This window comes from Salmo salar, chromosome ssa05 (genome assembly GCF_905237065.1).
Source record: "Salmo salar chromosome ssa05, Ssal_v3.1, whole genome shotgun sequence".
In the NCBI taxonomy this organism is placed as follows: domain Eukaryota; kingdom Metazoa; phylum Chordata; class Actinopteri; order Salmoniformes; family Salmonidae; genus Salmo; species Salmo salar.
The window spans coordinates 85,889,423-85,911,728 of record NC_059446.1 but is presented as its reverse complement, the minus strand read 5'-3'; the positions used below and the strand labels follow the sequence as shown (position 1 = coordinate 85,911,728).

The 22,306-nt window shown below is 42.9% G+C and overlaps 1 protein-coding gene across 1 annotated transcript; it reads left to right on the top strand.

Moving 5' to 3' along the window:
• The first annotated feature begins 1,769 nt into the window (after nucleotides 1-1,769).
• Nucleotides 1,770-18,279, top strand: LOC106606117 (GMP reductase 1). Its single transcript, XM_045719242.1, has 8 exons — nucleotides 1,770-2,087; nucleotides 9,715-9,798; nucleotides 10,236-10,409; nucleotides 10,685-10,766; nucleotides 13,081-13,187; nucleotides 13,417-13,459; nucleotides 13,638-13,797; nucleotides 16,758-18,279. Exons 1-8 carry the CDS (start codon nucleotides 2,001-2,003, stop codon nucleotides 16,936-16,938), a joined length of 918 nt encoding a protein of 305 aa, XP_045575198.1. The 5' UTR covers nucleotides 1,770-2,000; the 3' UTR covers nucleotides 16,939-18,279.
• Nucleotides 18,280-22,306: the final 4,027 nt, after the last annotated feature.

Genomic DNA, 22,306 nt, shown 5'->3' with positions numbered 1-22,306 from the left:
AGTTAAGGTTCTGTATTTAAAGCTATGTTTTAATGAGTTGAAATTAAACCAAGCTTTCATATTTATTTTCAAGTATGAATAAAATATTTTTTTTGTACTTAATGTTTCATTTGTGAGCATTTTCTATCAGTTGTGGACTAGTCTCAAGATGTCATAGAGATCCTAATGGCGTTGCGTTTGCACTGAGCAATGCTGTTACTGATAACCTGAAGACAGATATCTGAGTGACAACTTCCAATGATGATTAGGGGACACTGGGGGCAATTGTGAAAGTGTATTTTGCTCAGAGACCCCTTGAACAAGGCCAGTTATGTTTTTGTCATAAGGGGAAGAGGGGGATACCCAGTCAGTTGTACAACTGGATGCATTCAACTGAAATGTGTCTTCTGCGTTTTAACCCAACCCCTCTGAATCGGCGCCGGGGAACACTGGGTTAACTGCCTTGCTCTGGCTGCTTGGCTCATGCTCATTTAACATTGCATTACTTTTGTCCCCAACCCAGCAGCCATGACAATGTGCCTAGCAAGAGACTACAAGAGTGACATGTCAGTAACCATGTTTCTGTCACATGGTGGAAAAGTGATGGGTTCTTTTGGATCTGGGTTGAGCAGGCTCAGTGAAGTTAAGACCATAAAAAAATTGGCAAATTTGAAACATTTAATAGATATTTAATAGACATGGTTCCATTAGATTTAGAATGTAATTTTCCTCTTTCTAATTAGTGACTGTTCTCTGGCTCAGGAACACATCTGAAACCATTGCAAGTTATTCAAACCACAAACAAACCGAAAACACAATAACCAAAAAGGGGACACAGGAGGTAACGCAGCCCTGGGGACCAGGTTTCTGATTTTCATTTATTTAAATCCAAAGTATACAGTGCCAATCATTGTCAGGATAGAACGTACAATGAACCTATAGATGCTGGCAGTCTGGGTTATCTTCATCACCTGCTGTATAGACTTGAGGAAATAGATGGTGAAAGGGAAGGCTTATGGCCAGGTTTAGGATTTTCAACAATTTGATGATTTTGAAAGATAACCAATTCAATACTTTAAAATGGGAGAAATTAAATATTCATTTGACAAATGTAAAAAAACTTTAGGCTACACACAATGTAAACAGGTGAACAACTGCTCATTTGAATAACTTTTTGTTGAATTCCTCAAAGTTAGGGTAGCCTATGGGATGCAGGGTGAAGATATCAATATGTCTAATTGTTGAATACAGTCCACAGTTACTAGCACATTTCTTTGTGGGACTGGAACAGTTTGTACTCCAGCCTTTTCCTTTTGAAAAGAAACTCTCTTTCCCCACCTAGTGGTGTGGTTGGGTAATAAACCCTATTTCTTTGTGCGATTCAGGTTCTTACGTTTTCTCAATATTTGATAAGTTATTTTGATTATATAGTTGATGATCATGGTGAGGATGATGAATAGAATGATACAATGAAGAGGATGACGATGATAATTTTATCCATAGGATAATAACACATAGAATTAATGCAAAGTAATGTACAGAATTTGGCCTTCAGTAACCCCTAAAAATGTTTTGGGGGTTTCCCACCTTGTGAATGTTTTAGTGTATATACCTCACCCCATCCCCTCTGACTGACTCCAGCACTTCCTGGTTCTGTCAGCAGCTGTGCTGTTCTCTGCAGTGATAGGTCCATCTGACATAAATGTGTGTCAGATGGCCAGTGACAATACCACTACTACTAGTGCTGCAACTGCGGCTGCGTCCCTCTCCCTCTGCACTGCCCTCAATTATCTGTGTGAGAGAGAGTGGAGGGCAGGCCAAATAAAGCCATAGGTGCTGCTGGGAGAGGAGTGCGTGTTAGCATGCTATAAATACTTGATGCATCTGGAGTTTCAGGGTTGGCTACTGTCTGGGTCTCAGCAGACCAGATCACAGGCTCTATGTTGATCTAGTGATTTATAGAATTATTGATTTATTGGACTGGGACAGGGATTGGACCATCCTGGAGGTGACAGGCCATCATGCCTAGGATAGACGTGGATGTGAAGCTGGACTTTAAAGATGTCCTGTTCAGACCCAAGAGAAGCAGCCTGAAGAGCAGGTCAGAGGTAAGGAGAGGATGGGGTTTTATAAACCAGCCTTTATAGCTGCTGCTGCTGTTGTTGTAGATGTCTAATGAGTTTTGCCTTGATACCACAGAAAAGGTGGAGCCGTGGTGGGCTCCGAAGGGGGCCAAGAACATTAATTCTTATGTACAATGTTCAAATCTGCGTTGAATCACAAATGACATACTAACTAGCCCAAGCCAGCTGAGTTGGGTTGGTCAGTTGTGGAGGGTCAGTGGTGAAAGAGATGCCATAGGATTCCATATAGAACTGGTGATGTAGAGGATATCTGTGTAGAACATACTCTATGGTTCCTTAGCTTGCTACAGCAGAACACAGTAACCTTCCCTGTGTGTGTGTGGAGGTCACCTTCCCATAGCAAGGCTGGAATGTGTGTGTGTGTGCGCCTGTGCGTGCATGCTTGTGTGTGTGTTTGACTCTGCATGTTGGTCTTTGTGTATGTGTGTGTGTGCATACGTCAATGTGTGTGTGCCTTCTCCCACTGCCTGCCTGGCACAGACATCTTTCTCTCCCCTACAGACCAGATGTTTATTATGATAACAGAGTTCACAATGTTCTGCCTGGCTAGCACCTGTCAACACCTATACCGTAATGACATGAAATGGCATGATATGACACATGAAATGGCATGATATGACACATGAAATGGCATGATATGACACATGAAATGGCATCATATGACACATGAAATGGCATGATATGACACATGAAATGGCGTGATATGACACATGAAATGGCGTGATATGACACATAAAATGGCGTGATATGACACATGAAATGGTGTGATATGACACATGAAATGGTGTGATATGACACATGAAATGGGGTGATATGACACATGAAATGGGGTGATATGACACATGAAATGGCGTGATATGACACATGAAATGGTGTGATATGAGACATGACACGGCGTGATGTGACACATGACACGGCGTGATATGACACATGAAATGGCGTGATATGACACATGAAATGGCGTGATATGACACATGAAATGGCGTGATATGACACATGAAATGGTGTGATATGACACATGAAATGGCGTGATATGACACATGAAATGGCGTGATATGACACATGAAATGGCGTGATATGACACATGAAATGGCGTGATATGACACATGAAATGGCGTGATATGACACATGAAATGGAGTGATATGAGACATGACACGGCGTGATATGACACATGAAATGGCGTGATATGACACATGAAATGGCGTGATATGACACATGAAATGGCGTGATATGACACATGAAATGGCGTGATATGACACATGAAATGGCGTGATATGACACATGAAATGGCGTGATATGACACATGAAATGGTGTGATATGACACATGAAATGGCGTGATATGACACATGAAATGGTGTGATATGACACATGAAATGGAGTGATATGACACATGAAATGGCGTGATATGACACATGAAATGGCGTGATATGACACATGAATTGGCGTGATATGACACATGAAATGGTGTGATATGACACATGACATGGCGTGATATGACACATGAAATGGCGTGATATGACACATGAAATGGCGTGATATGACACATGAAATGGCGTGATATGACACATGAAATGGCGTGATATGAGACATGACACGGCGTGATATGACACATGAAATGGCGTGATATGACACATGAATTGGCGTGATATGACACATGAAATGGTGTGATATGACACATGACATGGCGTGATATAACACATGAAATGGCGTGATATGACACATGAAATGGCGTGATATGACACATGAAATGGCGTGATATGACACATGAAATGGTGTGATATGAGACATGACACGGCGTGATATGACACATGAAATGGCGTGATATGACACATGAAATGGCGTGATATGACACATGAAATGGTGTGATATGACACATGAAATGGCGTGATATGACACATGAAATGGCGTGATATGACACATGAAACGGCGTGATATAACACATGAAATGGCGTGATATGACACATGAAATGGCGTGATATGACACATGAAATGGCGTGATATGACACATGAAATGGTGTGATATGAGACATGACACGGCGTGATATGACACATGAAATGGCGTGATATGACACATGAAATGGCGTGATATGACACATGAAATGGTGTGATATGACACATGAAATGGTGTGATATGACACATGAAATGGCGTGATATGACACATGAAATGGTGTGATATGACACATGAAATGGCGTGATATGAGACATGACACGGCGTGATATGACACATGAAATGGTGTGATATGACACATGAAATGGCATGATATGACACATGAAATGGCGTGATATGACACATGAAATGGTGTGATATGACACATGAAATGGTGTGATATGACACATGAAATGGCGTGATATGACACATGAAATGGCGTGATATGACACATGACACGGCGTGATATGACACATGAAATGGTGTGATATGAGACATGACACGGAGTGATATGACACATGAAATGGCGTGATATGACACATGAAATGGCGTGATATGACACATGAAATGGTGTGATATGACACATGAAATGGTGTGATATGACACATGAAATGGCGTGATATGACACATGAAATGGTGTGATATGACACATGAAATGGCGTGATATGAGACATGACACGGCGTGATATGACACATGAAATGGTGTGATATGACACATGAAATGGTGTGATATGACACATGAAATGGAGTGATATGACACATGAAATGGCGTGATATGACACATGAAATGGCGTGATATGACACATGACACGGCGTGATATGAGACATGACACGGCGTGATATGAGACATTTATGTTTCTTAAAAGCACTGTGTGTGTGTGTGTGTGTGTGTGTGTGTGTGTGTGTGTGTGTGTGTGTGTGTGTGTGTGTGTGTGTGTGTGTGTGTGTGTGTGTGTGTGCGTGCCTTTTTTTCAGGTAAGATACCAAAAATAATACTTTATAGTTGAATGAACATATGAGACAAATAAAGCAAACCCATCTCTTTAAGTTGGCTGAATTTTTTGCCCACTTTTTCTCATATTAGAGCTATTGTTGGGCCTACTAAAAAAAGTTCAGGTAACACTTTGACCGAAGAGTTGAGTAAACTTAAACAAGGCTGTGGAACCAGTTACTGAATAATGATTGGTTGAAACAACTAGATTAGTGGGTGTTTCTATTTTATATATAGATTTGTTTTACAGTACATGACATGAGAGAGTCAGGCTTGCACCGTATTCCCATATGGCACTATATTCCCTATATAGTTCACTTCTTTTGACCAGGGCCCATAGGGGACACTGAGTGTGACACTGAGTGGCACCCTATTCCCTATATAGTTCACTTCTTTTGACCAGGGCCCATAGGGGACACTGAGTGTGACACTGAGTGGCACCCTATTCCCTATATAATGCACCATAGGGCTCTCAAAAGTAGAGTACTATATAGGGAATAGGGTGCCATTTGGGATGTAGACAGAGACACTGATAATCTGTTTTGTCCTACATCTGAAGTTCTATTTGCTTATTTTTTATGATTAACCCAGACAGGCTGATTCAGGCTGATTCACGGTGAACCCAGGCAGGCTGAGGTTCAGACTGATTCCTGATTAACCCAGGCAGGCTGAGGCTCAGGCTGATTCATGGTGAACACAGGCAGGCTGATTCAGGCTGATTCATGATGAACCCAGGCAGGCTGAGGCAGGCTGAGGAAACAATGAGACATCATCATCAGAGGATTGAGATCAAGGCTTTTTTTTATGTGTCGTTTTACTGTAGTTGACACAATATTATGCTTTTAGCATATGGCCATACACTCACTAGCAGCCATTGGTTCGTTGATTAGTCATTGAATTAGATTGAAGGATGGATAATAGGTTATTTGTTGCCACCATTGTCATCTACTTCAAAACCAGTGTTCTAACTTCTTTAAACCCTCAAACAGTTTCAATACAGGCTGTCACTCTGGGGGCAAATCCAGCAAACATCACCTGTATGTTATACATTACCACAATTTAACTGGTCTTCCCAATTCTCTCATGTTATGTCAACTGTCCTGACATTAGGCAGTATACCCACAACTCCTAGTGCTAAATGCCTGTGTGGTTTCCTCTTCGATTCTTACTTTTTATGATGTGCATTTGTACCTTTTGGTGTTTTGATAGGCGTTCATGAATAAAATGTGTGATTTATTGGCTTGCATCCCAAATGGCACCCTCTGTTCTCTATGTAGTGCACTTTCACTTGCACATTCATCTTCTGCACATCTACCATTCCAGTGTTTAATTGCTATATTGTAATTACTTCGCCACCATGGCCTATTTATTGCCGTATCTTACCTCATTTGCACTCACTGTATATAGACTTTTTGTTTTCTTTTGTTCTACTGTATTATTTACTGTATGTTTTGTTTATTCCATGTGTAACTGTGTTGTTGTATGTGTCGAATTGCTACGCTTTATCTTGGCCAGGTCGCAGTTGCAAATGAGAACTTGTTCTCAACTAGCCTACCTGGTTAAATTACACTTCTACGAGGCCCCTTTCGCCCAGTTCAAATGGACTCCCAAATTCCGAAAGGGCCCTTCGAAGTGATCTTTGTTTTTTCTATTATTTCCAACACTATTGCCCGGCAGCTGTTTGATATACGTTTACAGATAGTTTGGTTGAATGCTGTTGTAGATCTGTAGGGTGGTGGTCCGGCACTAGATCCTTTCGTTCGTAGCGTAGCTTCACAGTGTTGGCAGCTGTAAAACCTTTTTGAGGATCTCTGAGGACCCATGCCAAATCTTTTCAGTCTCCTGAGGGGGAATAGGTTTTGTCGTGCCCTCTTCACGACTGTCTTGGTGTGCTTGGACCATGTTAGTTTGTTGGTGATGACGCCAAGGAACTTGAAGCTCTCAACCTGCTCCACTACAGCCCCGTTGATGAGAATGGGGGCATGCTCAGTCCTCCTTTTTCTGTAGTCCACAATCATCTCCTTTGTCTTGATCACGTTGAGGGAGAGGTTGTTGTCCTTGCACCACACGGTCAGGTCTCTGAGCTCTTCCCTATAGGCTGTGTCATCGTTGTTGGTGATCAGGCCTACCACTGTTGTGTCATCAGCAAACTTAATGATGGTGTTGGAGTCGTGCCTGGCCATGCAGTCATGAGTGAACAGGGAGTACAGCAGGGGACTGAGCACACACCCCTGAGGGGCCCCCGTGTTGAGGATCAGTGTGGCAGATGTGTTGTTACCTACCCTTACCACCTGGGGGCGGCCCGTCAGGAAGTCCAGGATCCAGTTGCAGAGGGAGGTGTTTAGTCCCAGGGTCCTTAGCTTAGTGATGAGCTTTGAGGGCACTATGGTGTTGAACGCTGAGCTGTAGTCAATGAACAGCATTCTCACATAGGTGTTCCTTTTGTCTAGGTGTGAAAGGGTAGTGTGGAGTGCAATAGAGATTGCATCATCTGTGGATCTGTTGGTGCGGTATGCAAATTGGAGTGGGTCTAGGGTTTCTGGGATAATGGTGTTGATGTGAGCCATGACCATCCTTTCAAAACATTTCATGGCTACAGATGTAAGTGCTACGGGTCGGTAGTCATTTAGGCAGGTTACCTTAGTGTTCTTGGGCACAGGGACTAAGGTGGTCTGCTTGAAACATGTTGGTATTACAGACAGGGAGAGGTTGAAAATGTCAGGGAAGACACTTTCCAGTTGGTCAGCGCATGCTTGGAGTACACGTCCTGGTAATCCGTCTGGACCTGCGTCCTTGTGAATGTTGACCTGTTTAAAGGTCTCACTCACATCGGATGAGGAGAGAGTGATCACACAGTCATCCGGAACAGCTGATGCTCTCATGCATGTTTCAGTGTTACTTGCCTCGAAGCGAGCATAGAAGTTATTTATCTCGTCTGGTAGGCCCGTGTCACTGGGAAGCTCTCGGTTGTGCTTCCCTTTGTAGTCTGTAATAGTTTGCAGGCCCTGCCACATCCGACGAGCGTCGGTGTACTACGATTCGATTTTAGTCCTGTATTGACGCTTTGCCTGTTTGATGGTTCGTGGGAGGGCATAGCGGGATTTCTTATAAGCTTCCGGGTTAGAGTCCCTCTCTTTGAAAGTGGAAGCTCTACCCTTTAGCTCAGTGCGAATATTGCCTGTAATCCATGGCTTCTGGTTGGAGTATGTACGTACAGTCACTGTTGGGACGACGTCCTCGATGCACTTATTGATAAAGCCAGTGACTGATGTAGTGTACTCCTCAATGCCATTGGAAGAATCCTGGAACATATTCCAGTCTGCACTAGCAAAATAGTCCTGTAGTTTAGCATCTGCTTCATCTGACCACTTTTTTATAGACCGAGTCACTGGTGCTTCCTGCTTTAATTTTTGTTTGTAAGCAAGAATCAGGAAGATAGAATTATAGTCAGATTTGCCAAATGGAAGGTGAGGGAGAGCTCTGGATGCACAATTAACATGCTGATAGAAATTTGGTAAAACTGATTTAAGTTTCCCTGCATTAAAGTCCCCGGCCACTAGGAGCACCGCCTCTGGATGAGCGTTTTCCTGTTTGCATTGAGTGAGGTTTTCAGCTTATCATGAGATACTCTACCCCAGGCGAGCAAAACCTAACTTCCTTAGATATTGTGCACCAGCTGTTGTTTACATAAATGTGTAGGCCCCCGCCTGGTGTCTTACCAGAGGCTGTTGTTCTGTCCTGCCGATAGAGTGTATAACCCGCCAGCTGTATGTTCTTAATGTCGTCATTCAGCCAAGATTCGGTGAAACATAAGAAATTACAGTTTTTAATGTCCTGTTGGAAGGACAAACGTGCTTTCAGTTTGTCACATTTATTTTCCAGCGATTGAACGTTAGCTAGCAGGATGGAAGGCAAGGGCAGATTAGCCACTCATCACCCGATCCTCACAAGGCACCCTGATCTCTTTCCGCAAAATCTCAGTTTCCTTCTCCAGCGAATAACGGGGATCTGGGCCTGGTCTGGTGTCTGTAGTAGTATATCCCTCCCATACAACTCATTGAGGAAGAACTCTTCATCCAGTTTGAGGTGAGCAATCGCAGTTCTGATGTCCAGAAGCTCTTTTCGGTCATAAGAGACGGTAGCAGCAACATTATGTACAAAACAAGTTACGAACAACGTGAAGAAAAAAAAAAAAATAGCATGGTTGGTTAAGAGACGATAAGACAGCAGCTTTCCCCTCCGGCGCCACCACTGTTAATTCTTCATGCACTAATTCTTCATGCACTATAGTGGTGCACTATACAGACAGTAGGGTGCCATATGAGACACACACCTGGTGTGGTCATCAGAAACACTGCTGGACACATGCCATGGTAAGGGTCAGGGAGTTTCTACTGACCACGTGATCAGACCAGGAAAAACTCCAGTGGTTCTGTTGTTTCTCTGTAACAACAACAAAAAGTCCAGTCATCCCCAGTTCTGCTTCAGTGAAGTCTTGACAACCTGATGACCTGTGAAAGGGTTGCCAGGGTGTTGACCTGTGAAAGGGTAGCCAGGGTGATGCCCTGTGAAAGGGTTGCCAGGGTGATGCCCTGTGAAAGGTCAGTTGCCAGAGAACTAAGTAACGCTGTGAATTTCCGTTCTTCTTGTTCATCTACATTCTCCTCTAGCAAACTCTCTTCACCGCCATGCAGAAGCACTACACTGTGGAGCAGTGGAAGGCTTTTGCAGCCAAGTTTCCAGAATGTTTGGAGGTTTGTAATAATCCTAGACAACTATGTTTGGAGGACAGCTAGAATTGTCTTCATACAGCATTTTCATGACCTCATGCAACAGTGGTGTCCCCAGGGTTTGAATAATGTATTGAATTCAGGAGTTGTTATGGAAATAGTGGGTGGCCCATGGTAATGTTTCTAATGCTTATAAGGACTAGTGCTCTGATTTGTTATGGGAGTGCTTATAGTAGCACCCATAGAAATATAATCGCTAGAACGGCCACCCCTTTACAAGTCAATGATGCCATAATGTGTGCACTGGTAGCCATTTTGAGTTTCCCCATGAGTTTTCCAGTCAAATTGCCGTGGTCAGAGGCTCCAGACCCGTTCTAACGATTCTATTTCTACGGTAGCACCTGCATCCTTCCAACCCTGGTTGTTCTCTCACACTGCTGCCCTGTCCTCATCCCCCTCAGCACATAGCGGTCAGCTCAGGCAGCGGTCAAGCCGACCTGGAGAAGCTGTGCAGCGTCCTGAAGGCCGTCTCTGACATCAGATTCATCTGTCTGGACGTGGCCAACGGCTACTCTGAACACTTTGTGGAGTTTGTCAAAACCGTCAGGGGGAGGTTTCCCCAACACACTATCATGGTGAGGCCGTTCCATCAAGTTAACACAGCTGAACAGCTTTTGAAGACTTCATTTGCTTATGTCGTTTTAATTACTGTAAATATTCTTACATGTGCAATGTGATGTGCCATGCAATGTTAAACTATCACCTGTTTGGTAGTTAGTTGGTTTGGTAGCTGTATAGGTATTCTAAATGCTATGACTATGTCTGCCTGTCCGTCTGTCCGTCTGTCCGTCTGTCCGTCTGTCCGTCTGTCCGTGTGTCTGTGTGTCTGTGTGTCTCTAACTGTGGTCAGGCTGGCAACGTGGTGACAGGAGAGATGGTGGAGGAGCTGATCCTGGCAGGAGCTGACATCATTAAAGTGGGTATTGGGCCAGGTGGGTCTGTTACTCTGGTACACTGTTACTCTGTCTGTTACTCTGGTGCTCCGTCTGTTACTCTGTCGGTTACTCTGTCGGTTACTCTGCCTGTTACTCTCTGTTGCTCTGTTACCCTGTCTGTTGCTCTGTCTGTTACTCTATGGTACCCTCTATGTTACTCTGTTACTCTGTCTGTTACTCTGTTACTCTGTCTGTTACTCTCTGTTACTCTGTCAGCCACTCTGTCTGTTACTCTGTTACTGTCTGTTACTCTGGGACTTTGTCTGTTGCTCTCTGTTACCCGGTTATTCTGTCAGTTGCTCTGTCTGTTACTTTGTCAGTTGCTCTGGGTGTTACTCTGCTACTTTGTTACTGTCTGTTACTCTATTACTATGTATGTTACTCTCTGTTACTCTGTCAGTTACTCTGTCTGTTACTCTGTTACTCTGTCTGGTGCTCTATTACTATGTATGTTACTCTCTGTTACTCTGTCAGTTACTCTGTCTGTTACTCTATTACTATGTATGTTACTCTCTGTTACTCTGTCAGTTACTCTGTCTGTTACTCTGTTACTCTGTCGGTTACTCTCTTACTCTGTCTGGTACTCTGTTTGTTACTCTCTGTTACTCTGTCGGTTACTCTGTCGGTTACTCTCTTACTCTGCCTGTTACTCTGTTTGTTACTCTCTGTTACTCTGTCGGTTACTCTGTCGGTTACTCTCTTACTCTGTCTGTTACTCTGTTTGTTACTCTCTGTTATTCTGTCAGGTACTCTGTCTGTTACTCTGCTACTGTGTCTGTTACTCTGTTAATCTGTCTGGTACTCTGTCTGTTACTCTGTTACTGTGTATGTTACTCTGGTACTCCATCGGTTACTCTCTGTTACTCTGTTGGTTACTCTGTCTGTTACTCTCTGCTACTCTGTTACACTGTTACTATGTCTGGTACTCTATCACTCCGTCTGTTACTCTCTGTTACTCTGCCGGTTACTCTGTCTGTTACTCTGTTACTCTGTCTGCTACTCTGGTACTCCGTCTGTTACTCTGTTACTCTGTCTGTTACTCTGGTACTCTGTTACTCTGTCTGTTACTCTGGTACTCCATCGGTTACTCTGTCTGTTACTATGTTACTCTGTTACTCTGTCTGTTGCTCCGGTACTCTGTTACTCTATTACTCCGTCTGTTACTCTGTCGGTTAGTCTGTTACTCTGTCTGTTGCTCTGTTGGTTACTCTGTTACTCTGTTGGTTACTATGTTACTCTGTATGTTACTCTGTCACTCTGTATGTTACTCTGTATGTTACTCTGTCTGTTACTCTGTCTATTACTCTGTTATTCTGTCTGTTGATCTGTCGGTTACTCTGTTACTCTGTCTGTTACTCTGTCTGTTACTCTGTTACTCTGTTACTATGTATGTTACTCAGTTGGTTACTCTGTTACTCTGTCTGTTACTCTGTCTGTTACTCTGTTACTCTGGTACTCTGGTACTCTGTCTGTTACTCAGTTGGTTACTCTGTCTGTTACTCTGTCTGTCACTCCGGTACTCTGTTACTCTGTCTGTTACTCTGTTGGTTACTCTGTTACTCTGTCTGTTATTCTGTTACTTTGTCTGTTACTCTGTTACTTTGTCTGTTACTCTGTTACTCTGTCAGTTACTCTGTCGGTTACTCTGTTACCATGTCTGTTATACGGTCTGTTATAAGGTCTGTTACCCTGTCTGTTATTCTGTTACTCTGTCTGATACTCTGTCTGTTACTCCGTTACTCTGTCGGTTACTCTGTTGGTTACTCTGTCTGTTACTCTGTCTGTTACCCTGTCTGTTATTCTGTCTATTACCCTGTCTGTTGCACTGGCTGTTACCCTGCCTGTTACTCTGTCTGTTACTCTGTCTGTTGTTCTGTTACTTTATATGTTACTCTGTTACTCTGTCTGTTAATCTGTCTGTTACTCTGATACTCTGTTGGTTACTCCGTTGGTTACTCTGTCTGTTACTCTGTTACCCTGTCTGTTACCCTGTCTGTTACCCTGTCTGTTACCCTGTCTGTTACACTGTCTGTTACACGGTCTGTTACTCTGTCTGTTACTCTGTCTGTTACTCTGTTACCCTGTCTGTTATACTGTTTGTTACACTGTCTGTTACACTGTCTGTTGCCCTGTCTGTTACTCTGTCTGTTACTCCGTCTGTTACTCTAGCACCCTCTTCCCTACATAGTGCACTATAAGTAGAGCACTATATGGAGTCATGAGTTCACCAGGGCTCCCTTCAAGAGAGAAAAATACTTCAGCTGAGTGCATTCAGCTCCTGACAAACTGACACATCATGATTCCCCTCTAGGTTCTGTGTGTACGACGCGTATTAAGACGGGAGTGGGATACCCCCAGCTCAGTGCTGTCATAGAGTGTGCAGACTCCGCCCACGGCCTGAAGGGTCACATCATCTCAGTGAGTGACCTCTGACCTCAAGAACCTTCTGACATTCTGACCTCTTGGGTCAGATTCAGGAGGGTGCAACGCACCTGCACAATACATGTATCTACACAACATTTCTATCTGAACAAACCCAGGGGTTAAAGGTGCTGGAGCTCGGGTTCCGCCTAGCTTTCCCTTTGAGAGATTAAACCACTGAACGTTCCACAATGTTTGCTCAATATGTTTTGTTTTATCGCACCAGGATGGCGGATGCAGCTGTCCTGGCGATGTGGCTAAGGCATTTGGTGAGTCCTGGTTTGATAAATCATACTATCATAGTGACATTGCGTATGTGTTCTATTCTCTATAGGGCCCGGGTCAAAGTAGTGCACTATATTGGTAATAGGATGCATTTGTTGTGTCCCTCAAAGATGCTGCCTTGCCTAACTCTCTCTCAACAGGGTTGTGTGTGTGTGATTCTAGGCGCTGGAGCTGATTTTGTGATGCTGGGGGGCATGCTGGCTGGCCACGACCAGTGTGCCGGGGAGGTCATTGAGAGGAATGGCAGAAAGGTCAAGCTGTTCTATGGGATGAGCTCTGACACGGCCATGAAGAAACATGTAGGGGGAGTGGCAGAGTACAGGTAAATTAATACTAATTTGGTGGGTGCTTATATCTTGCCTGTTTTAAACATGTGAATTGGAAATTGTTTTTTTTGGGGGGGCATATCTCACTCTCCCTGAGACGCCCTCGGAGTGTGAGGTCACAGCCAGGGCCCTGGAGAAATGAGTGTTACCGTAATTTCCGAACTATTAAGCGCACCTGAATATAAGCCGCACCCACTGAATTTAAAAAAATATATTATTTTGAACATAAATAAGCCGCACATGTCTATAAGCCGCAGGTGCCTACCGGTACATTGAAACAAATTAACTTTACACAGGCTTTAACGAAACACGGCTTGTAACAAAAATAAATAGGCTTTAACGAAACACGGCTTGTAACAAAAATAAATAGGCTTTAACGAAACACGGCTTGTAACAAAAATAAATAGGCTTTAACGAAACACGGCTTGTAACAAAAATAAATAGGCTTTAACGAAACACGGCTTGTAACAAAAAATAAAAAATTAGCAGTAAGCTTTAGTTGTCTTTTTGCACTGAGTCAATTCCTCACGCTGCTGTTTCCAACGTCTTATCATCGACTCATTAAGACCAAGCTCCCGTGCAGCAGCTCTATTTCCTTTTCCAACAGCCAGATCAATCGCCTTCAACTTGAAAGCTGCATCATATGCATTTCTCCGTGTCTTTGCCATGATGAGGGTGACAAAATGACTACCGTAATCAGAATGATGGGAAGTTTGAGGGCGCTCGATTTAATCTAAACAGTAAACAAAAAAGTTGTTTGACCTTAACCGTTCGGCAATTTCATTGGTCTAATGAAAGCTTCATGCCGCCAAAAAACTGAGCAAGTCACAGAATGTGTTTTTTATGAGAAAAAAATTTGAAAGCGGGAAAAATCCATATATTAGTCGCGTCATTGTTTAAGCCGCGAGGTTCAAAGCGTGGGAAAAAAGTTGCGGCTTATAGTCCGAATTTACGGTAAGTGCCTTGCTCAAGGGCACTTCAACAGATTTCTTTCACCTTGCCGGGCGGGGATTCAAAGTAGCAACCTTACGGTTAATGGCCCAATGATCTAACCGCTAGGCCAGTGGTTCCCAGCCTTCTTTGGTTACTGTACCACCAACTGAATTTAGCTCTGCCTGGAGTACCCCTGAAGTACCCCCTTTTACCAGAAGGCCTATTTACCAGAAGGCCTATGGTCTCATGAGTCTTCTCAAGTACCCCCGGTTGTCCTTGTACCCCTGGTTGGGAACCCCTACGCTAGCCTACTGTCACGTCCTGACCAGTGAAAGAGGCCATTTGCCATAGTAGTATGGTCAGGGCGTGGCAGGGGGGTTTGTTTTGTATGTATTTTGGGTTTTCTGTTTCTATGTGGGTTTTTCTAGTATTCTATTTCTATGTTTTGTTTTCCATGTTTTGGCCGGGTATGGTTTCCAATCAGAGGCAAGTGTCTTTCATTGTCTCTGATTGGAAGCCATACTTAGGCAGCCTGTTTTCCTTTGGGGTTTGTGGGTAGTTGTTTTCCGTTTTGTCTGAGTACCTTGCGGAACTGTTGGCTGTCGTTCTGTTATTTAAATGTTCTCGTAAAATAAAGTAAGAATGAGCACTCTACACGCTGCGCCTTGGTCCCCTTTCATCGACCGCTGTGACAGAACTACCCAAGCAGCGTGCATTCTCGAGGAGGAAGAGCAGGACCCAGCAGAGGAGTGGACCTGGGAGGAGATCTTAGATGGGGCAGGACCCTGGACAAGCCCTGGGGAGTATCGCCGTCCGCAGTGGGAGATAGAGGCAGTGAAGGCGTAACGACGATACTGGGAGGAACGGCTAGGCAGGCAAGAAGAGGCCGAATTTGTTTTGGGGGGGGTACACGGGTAGATTGGCGAAGGCAAGGTTAAGACCTGAGCCAACTCTCTGTGCTTACCGTGGGGAGCGAGTGACGGTAGAAGCACCGTGTTATGCGGTGGTGCGCACGGTGTCGCCCATGCGCACTCACAGCCCGGTGCGCTCGGTGCAAGCTCCTCACCGTTGCCGTGCTAGAGTTGGCCGGCAGCCAGGGAGAAGAGCACCACTTCAACGTATCTGGTCTCCAGTGCGTCTCCTCGGCCCAGGTTATCCTGCGCCAGCTTTCCGCACGGTAACCCCTGTTCGCCAGCTCAACCCAGTGCAGCCTATTCCAGCTCCCCGCCCTTGCTGGGCTATGGTTAAGATCGAGCCAGGACGGGTTGTGCCAGCCCTAAGCGCCAGACCTCCAGTGTGCCTCCAAGGCCCAGTGTACCCTGTGCCTGCTCCGCGCACTCTCCCTCCAGTGCGCCACCATAGCCCAGACTGTCACGTCCTGACCAGTGAAAGAGGTCATTTGCCATAGTAGTATGGTCAGGGCGTGGCAGGGGGGTTTGTTTTGTATGTATTTTGGGTTTTCTGTTTCTATGTGGGTTTTTCTAGTATTCTATTTCTATGTTTTGTTTTCCATGCTTTGGCCGGGTATGGTTTCCAATCAGAGGCAGGTGTCTTTCGTTGTCTTTGATTGGAAGCCATACTTAGGCAGCCTGTTTTCCTTTGGGGTTTGTGGGTAGTTGTTTTCCGTTTTGTCAAAGTACCTTACGGAACTGTTGGCTGTCGTTCTGTTATTTTGTTTAAGTGTTCTCGTAAAATAAAGTAAGAATGAGCACTCTACACGCTGCGCCTTGGTCCCCTTTCATCGACCGCTGTGACACCTACCTTCCGCCCACACTATATAAATACAGTATCCGTTCAGTTTTTCTAACAGTAACTTACAAGCAAGCACACACATTTTCTTAACAAAATGTTAATTTAGTAGTTAGCTCTAGTCTATTTAGTACAAAACTGTTGATGATGTTGAAGACTAAGAAATCAATGTGTCTGATCAACCCAATGGAAAGACCATGGATTTATTGACAAGTTTTACCCTCTTCCTCAATCCCTCCATACCCCTCTCCTCCTCCTCCTCCTCCTCCTGCAGAGCGTCAGAGGGCAGGACGGTGGAGGTACCGTACAGGGGGGATGTAGAGGCCACCATCAGGGACATTCTGGGTGGTCTGCGCTCCACCTGCACCTACGTAGGAGCTGCCAAACTGAAGGAGCTCAGTCGCAGGACCACCTTTATCAGAGTCACACAGCAGGCCAGCCACATGTTCACATAGTAGTAAATAGACGGAGGGACGGACAGACAGACAGACAGACAGCCATGATCTTTCTTGTGGCTGTTTAGAACTTCACATCCTAATGCCTGATTTCAATTGTGCTGATTTAATTTAAAATGTAAAAGTTTGAATCTACAACAATATTTATGTAAATGCATGTGTTACTTTCCCTGTACACAGTAGACAGAAAGAGGAGAAACAGAGAAATACCAACCTGGACTCAGGGGTAGACATAGTAAACTTATATCCGTGACACTCCAATTAGTATGATATGTAACGTTTGGCATGGTTTTCATTTGTGGATGTCCATCTTTCATTTCGTCGGATATGTTACGAATTACAATATGTTACGAATTTGCAAAGGTATGATATGTTATGAATTCTAATTTGTTGAGGCTAAGGTTATCTAGGTGTCTAGGTGGCTAACGCTAATGTTAGCTAGGTGGCTAATGTTAACCAGGTTAGGGGTTAAGGTTAGGAGTTAGGTTAGGGTATGGGTTAGCTAATATGCTAAGTAGTTGCAAAAAATTGGTAAGTAGTTTCAAAGTTGCTAATTAGCTAAAATGATAAAATTGTCTGTGATGTTATTCAAACTCACAGCCTTTGGGTTGCTTGATGTTCATGTTTTACACCTACCCATCCACCCTGTCCAAACATCCTACTTTTTTTTTTGCCTTAAGTAACCTTCTGTCTTATGTAACCAAATGTAACATATCATACTAAATTGAATCTTTCAGAATTTGGATTTACATTTACTATGTTACGTGTAGTCTATGAGACCAGGCTGGAAAAACAGAGTGCTAGAGTAAGCAGCTGCTCTGTTGCTCCTCTTGAAAGATGGATGAAAGACAGATGAGCCAGTTGATAGACAGAATTTCAGTTGACTCTGTTATTTATTATTCTGAGTATACAGAGACAATACATTTGTTCATGTTCTTTTGTGTTTCTTTAAACAAATTTGTTCAAATCTAAATGAAATGTTAAAAAAAATTACAACTGAAATATTTTGTCCATAAACCTGGAAAAACTCTCCTAAGAAAGAGACCATAGATCATACAGAACAGATTGGAGTATATCCTACAAATTAAACCGTAATACCACAGTTAGAAAAGCAACTTTGAAGTCTTCTAGTCCTCTTGTTTCCTGTCTCCTGTTGTACATAAATGTATCTTACATATGAGGTACACAAAAAAGTTATTTCACAACCTTTCTTGGGGGTTGCGGACCAATGCATGAACATTTTTTAAATTACAGATTGTACAATAATAACAATGATCCTATTTTGTATAATATCTACAACAATGTTTATATTTTAGCACATACATATCTCAGGAAAAAACAGTCAATGGGCGGTGTCTGTTTCTCTGCCAGTTCACCTGATTATTGGCAAGATGCAAACAACAGTCTAATAATCTCTATTCATTCTATTCTCTGTCTCTCTCTCTCCCTCCTCTCTCTCCCTCCTCTCTCTCTCTCCTCTCAATGAATTTGAAAATATCCAATTGCTTTCTTTGATGATAAACAGTTTTATGATAATCACACACACACACACACACACACACACACACACACACACACACACACACACACACACACACACACACACACACACACACACACACACACACACACACACAATTCCTGAGTTCTGTAAAATACTTTATTTTGGCTATAAGAAAATATATATAATTTTAAACTGAAAGAAAAGAGAGACACCTGTGAGAATTCAGTCTAAAGTAAGACAGGTACACATGAGTGGGTAGTGAGGCCAGGTAGTTACAGAATGTAGAGTAATGTCCACATTCATGTGCACAGGTTCATCTACTGCTGAACCTATGGCACTGGTCCATAATCACTGATGATCTTGACTCTAGCTTTTTCACTTGATAGTACCATGATTACTCTGATTTGCCTGAATTAAAAGTATGAAAATATACATTTTAATGATTCATGTCACGTGAAGATACAATGTATTCTCAGGTGACATATTGCAAGTTGAGGTTTGAGTTTTACATGGGATGTCATTCATACAAATAACTGATGAAAGTGAATCAGAGACATTTTAGAGGGTCATCGGTCTGTAATGATTTAACATGGAAAAACACCAATCTATAATTCAGGTATTGCACATACAACACATACAACCCAATTACAACTAAGTTAATTGGACAGGTTCACTATACCTGTAGTTCAATGTCAGTGGCTCTCCCTCCACCACTTTACAGTGTAAAACATTGTAAAACAACGTCCAGAAGAACCACTGTAAAACGTTGTATAACGTCCAGAAGAACCACTGTAAAACGTTGTATAACGTCCAGAAGAACCACTGTAAAATGTTGTATAACGTCCAGAAGAACCACTGTAAAACGTTGTATAACATCCAGAAGAACCACTGTAAAACGTTGTATAACGTCCAGAAGAACCACTGTAAAACGTTGTATAACGTCTAGAAGAACCACTGTAAAACGTTGTATAACATCCAGAAGAACCACTGTAAAACGTTGTATAACGTCCAGAAGAACCACTGTAAAACGTAGTATAACGTCCAGAAGAACCACAGAAAGCCCCCGATAAAAGGTGAAGTAGAACTCACTGCAGGAGAAGCTATCATGTAACTTACTACAGTATGAAGCTATCAGGTAACTTACTACAGTATGAAGCTATCAGGTATGTAGCTGTCAGGTAGGTTACAACACTATGAAGCTATCAGGTAACTTACTACAGTATGAAGCTATCATGTTTGACGCTATTGGGTAACTTACTACAGTATGAAGCTATCAGGTAACTTACTACAGTATGAAGCTGTCAGGTAACTTACTACAGTATGAAGCTATCAGGTAACTTACTACAGTATGAAGCTATCAGGTATGAAGCTATCAGGTAACTTACTACAGTATGAAGCTATCAGGTAACTTACAACGGTATGAAGCTATCAGGAAACTTAGTACAGTATGAAGCCATCAGGTAACTTACTACAGTATGAAGCTATCAGGTAACTTACAACAGTATGAAGCTATCAGATAACTTACTACAGTATGAAGCTATCGGGTAACTTACTACAGTATGAAGCTATCGGGTAACTTACAACAGTATGAAGCTATCAGGTAACTTACAACAGTATGAAGCTATCAGGTAACTTACTGCAGTATGAAGCTATCAGGTATGAAGATATCAGGTAACTTACTACAGTATGAAGCTATCAGGTAACTTACTACAGTATGAAGCTATCAGGTATGAAGATATCAGGTAACTTACCACAGTATGAAGCTATCAGGTAACTTACAACAGTATGAAGCTATCGGGTAACTTACAACAGTATGAAGCTATCGGGTAACTTACAACAGTATGAAGCTATCGGGTAACTTACAACAGTATGAAGCTATCGGGTAACTTACAACAGTATGAAGCTATCAGGTAACTTACCACAGTATGAAGCTATCAGGTAACTTACAACAGTATGAAGCTATCAGGTAACTTACCACAGTATGAAGCTATCAGGTAACTTACAACAGTATGAAGCTATCAGGTAACTTACTACAGTATGAAGCTGTCAGGTAACTTACTACAGTATGAAGCTATCAGGTAACTTACTACAGTATGAAGCTATCAGGTATGAAGCTATCATGTAACTTACAACAGTATGAAGCTATCAGGTAACTTACTGCAGTATGAAGCTATCAGGTATGAAGATATCAGGTAACTTACTACAGTATGAAGCTATCAGGTAACTTACAACAGTATGAAGCTATCAGGTAACTTACTACAGTATGAAGCTATCAGGTAACTTACAACAGTATGAAGCTATCAGGTAACTTACAACAGTATGAAGCTATCAGGTAACTTACAACAGTATGAAGCTATCAGGTAACTTACTACAGTATGAAGCTATCAGGTAACTTACTACAGTATGAAGCTGTCAGGTAACTTACTACAATATGAAGCTATCAGGTAACTTACTGCAGTATGAAGCTATCAGGTATGAAGATATCAGGTAACTTACTACAGTATGAAGCTATCAGGTAACTTACTACAGTATGAAGCTATCAGGTATGAAGATATCAGGTAACTTACTACAGTATGAAGCTATCAGGTAACTTACTACAGTATGAAGCTAGCATGTAACTTACAACAGTATATCTAAAACAAGAAGGGAATGAAGACATTAAATCACAAAGAATGCGTCCCAAACGGCACCCTCTTAGCTTTATAGTGCACTACAACTGACCAGAGCCCAAAGTTAGGGCACTATATAGGAAATGGGTGCCATTTGGGACACAACCTGGCTATCAAAGATACTACTAACCCTGTCCTGTAGACATTGGTTGATGTTCAAATCAATATGATTACTCTTTAAATTCACTTTGTGGAATATGGCCAATAACAAAATTATACGCACCCATATTTCTGTAAACCGAAATGATTGAAACATACAATGCCTTCGGAAAGTGTTCAGACCCCTTGACTTTTTCCACATTTTGTTACGTTACAGCCTTATTCTAAAATGTATTCAATAGTTTTTTCCCCCTCATCAATCTACACACAACACGCCATAATGACAAAGCAAAACTGCTTTTTGTTTTTTTTGCTAATTTATAAAAAATAAAAAAATGAAATATCACATTTACAAAAGTATTCAGACCTTTTACACACTACTTTGTTGAAGCACCTTTGGCAGCGATTACAGCATCAAGTCTTCTTGGCACACCTGTATTTGGGGAGTTTCTCCCATTGTTCTCTGCAGAGCCTCTCAAGCTCTGTCAGGTTGGATGGGGTGCGTTGCTGTACAGCTATTTTCCGGTCTCTCCAGAGATGTTTGATCGGGTTCAAGTCCAGGCTCTGGCTGGGCCACTCAAGGACATTCATAGACTTGTCCCGAAGTCACTCCTGCATTGTCTTGGCTCTGTGCTTAGGGTTGTTGTCCTGTTGGAAGGTGAACCTTCGCCCCCAGTCTAAGGTCCTGAGCGCTCTGGAGTAGGTTTTCATCAAAGCTCTCCCTGTACTTTGCTCCGTTCATCTTTCCCTCGATCCTGACTAGCCTCCCAGTCCCTGCTGCTGAAAAACATCCCCACAGCATGATGCTGCCACCACCATGCTTCACCGTAGGGATGGTACCAAGTTTCCTCCAGACGTGATGCTTGGCATTAAGGCCAACAAATTTAATCTTGGTTTCATCAGACCAGAGAATCTTGTTTCTCATGGTCGGAGTCCTTTAGGTGCCTTTTGGCAAACTCCAAGCGGGCTGTCATGTGCCTTTTACTGAGGAGTGACTTCCGTCTGGCCAGTCTACCATAAAGGCCTGATTGGTGGAGTGCTGCAGAGATGGATGTCCTTCTGGAAGGTTCTCCCATCTCCACAGAGGAACTCTGGC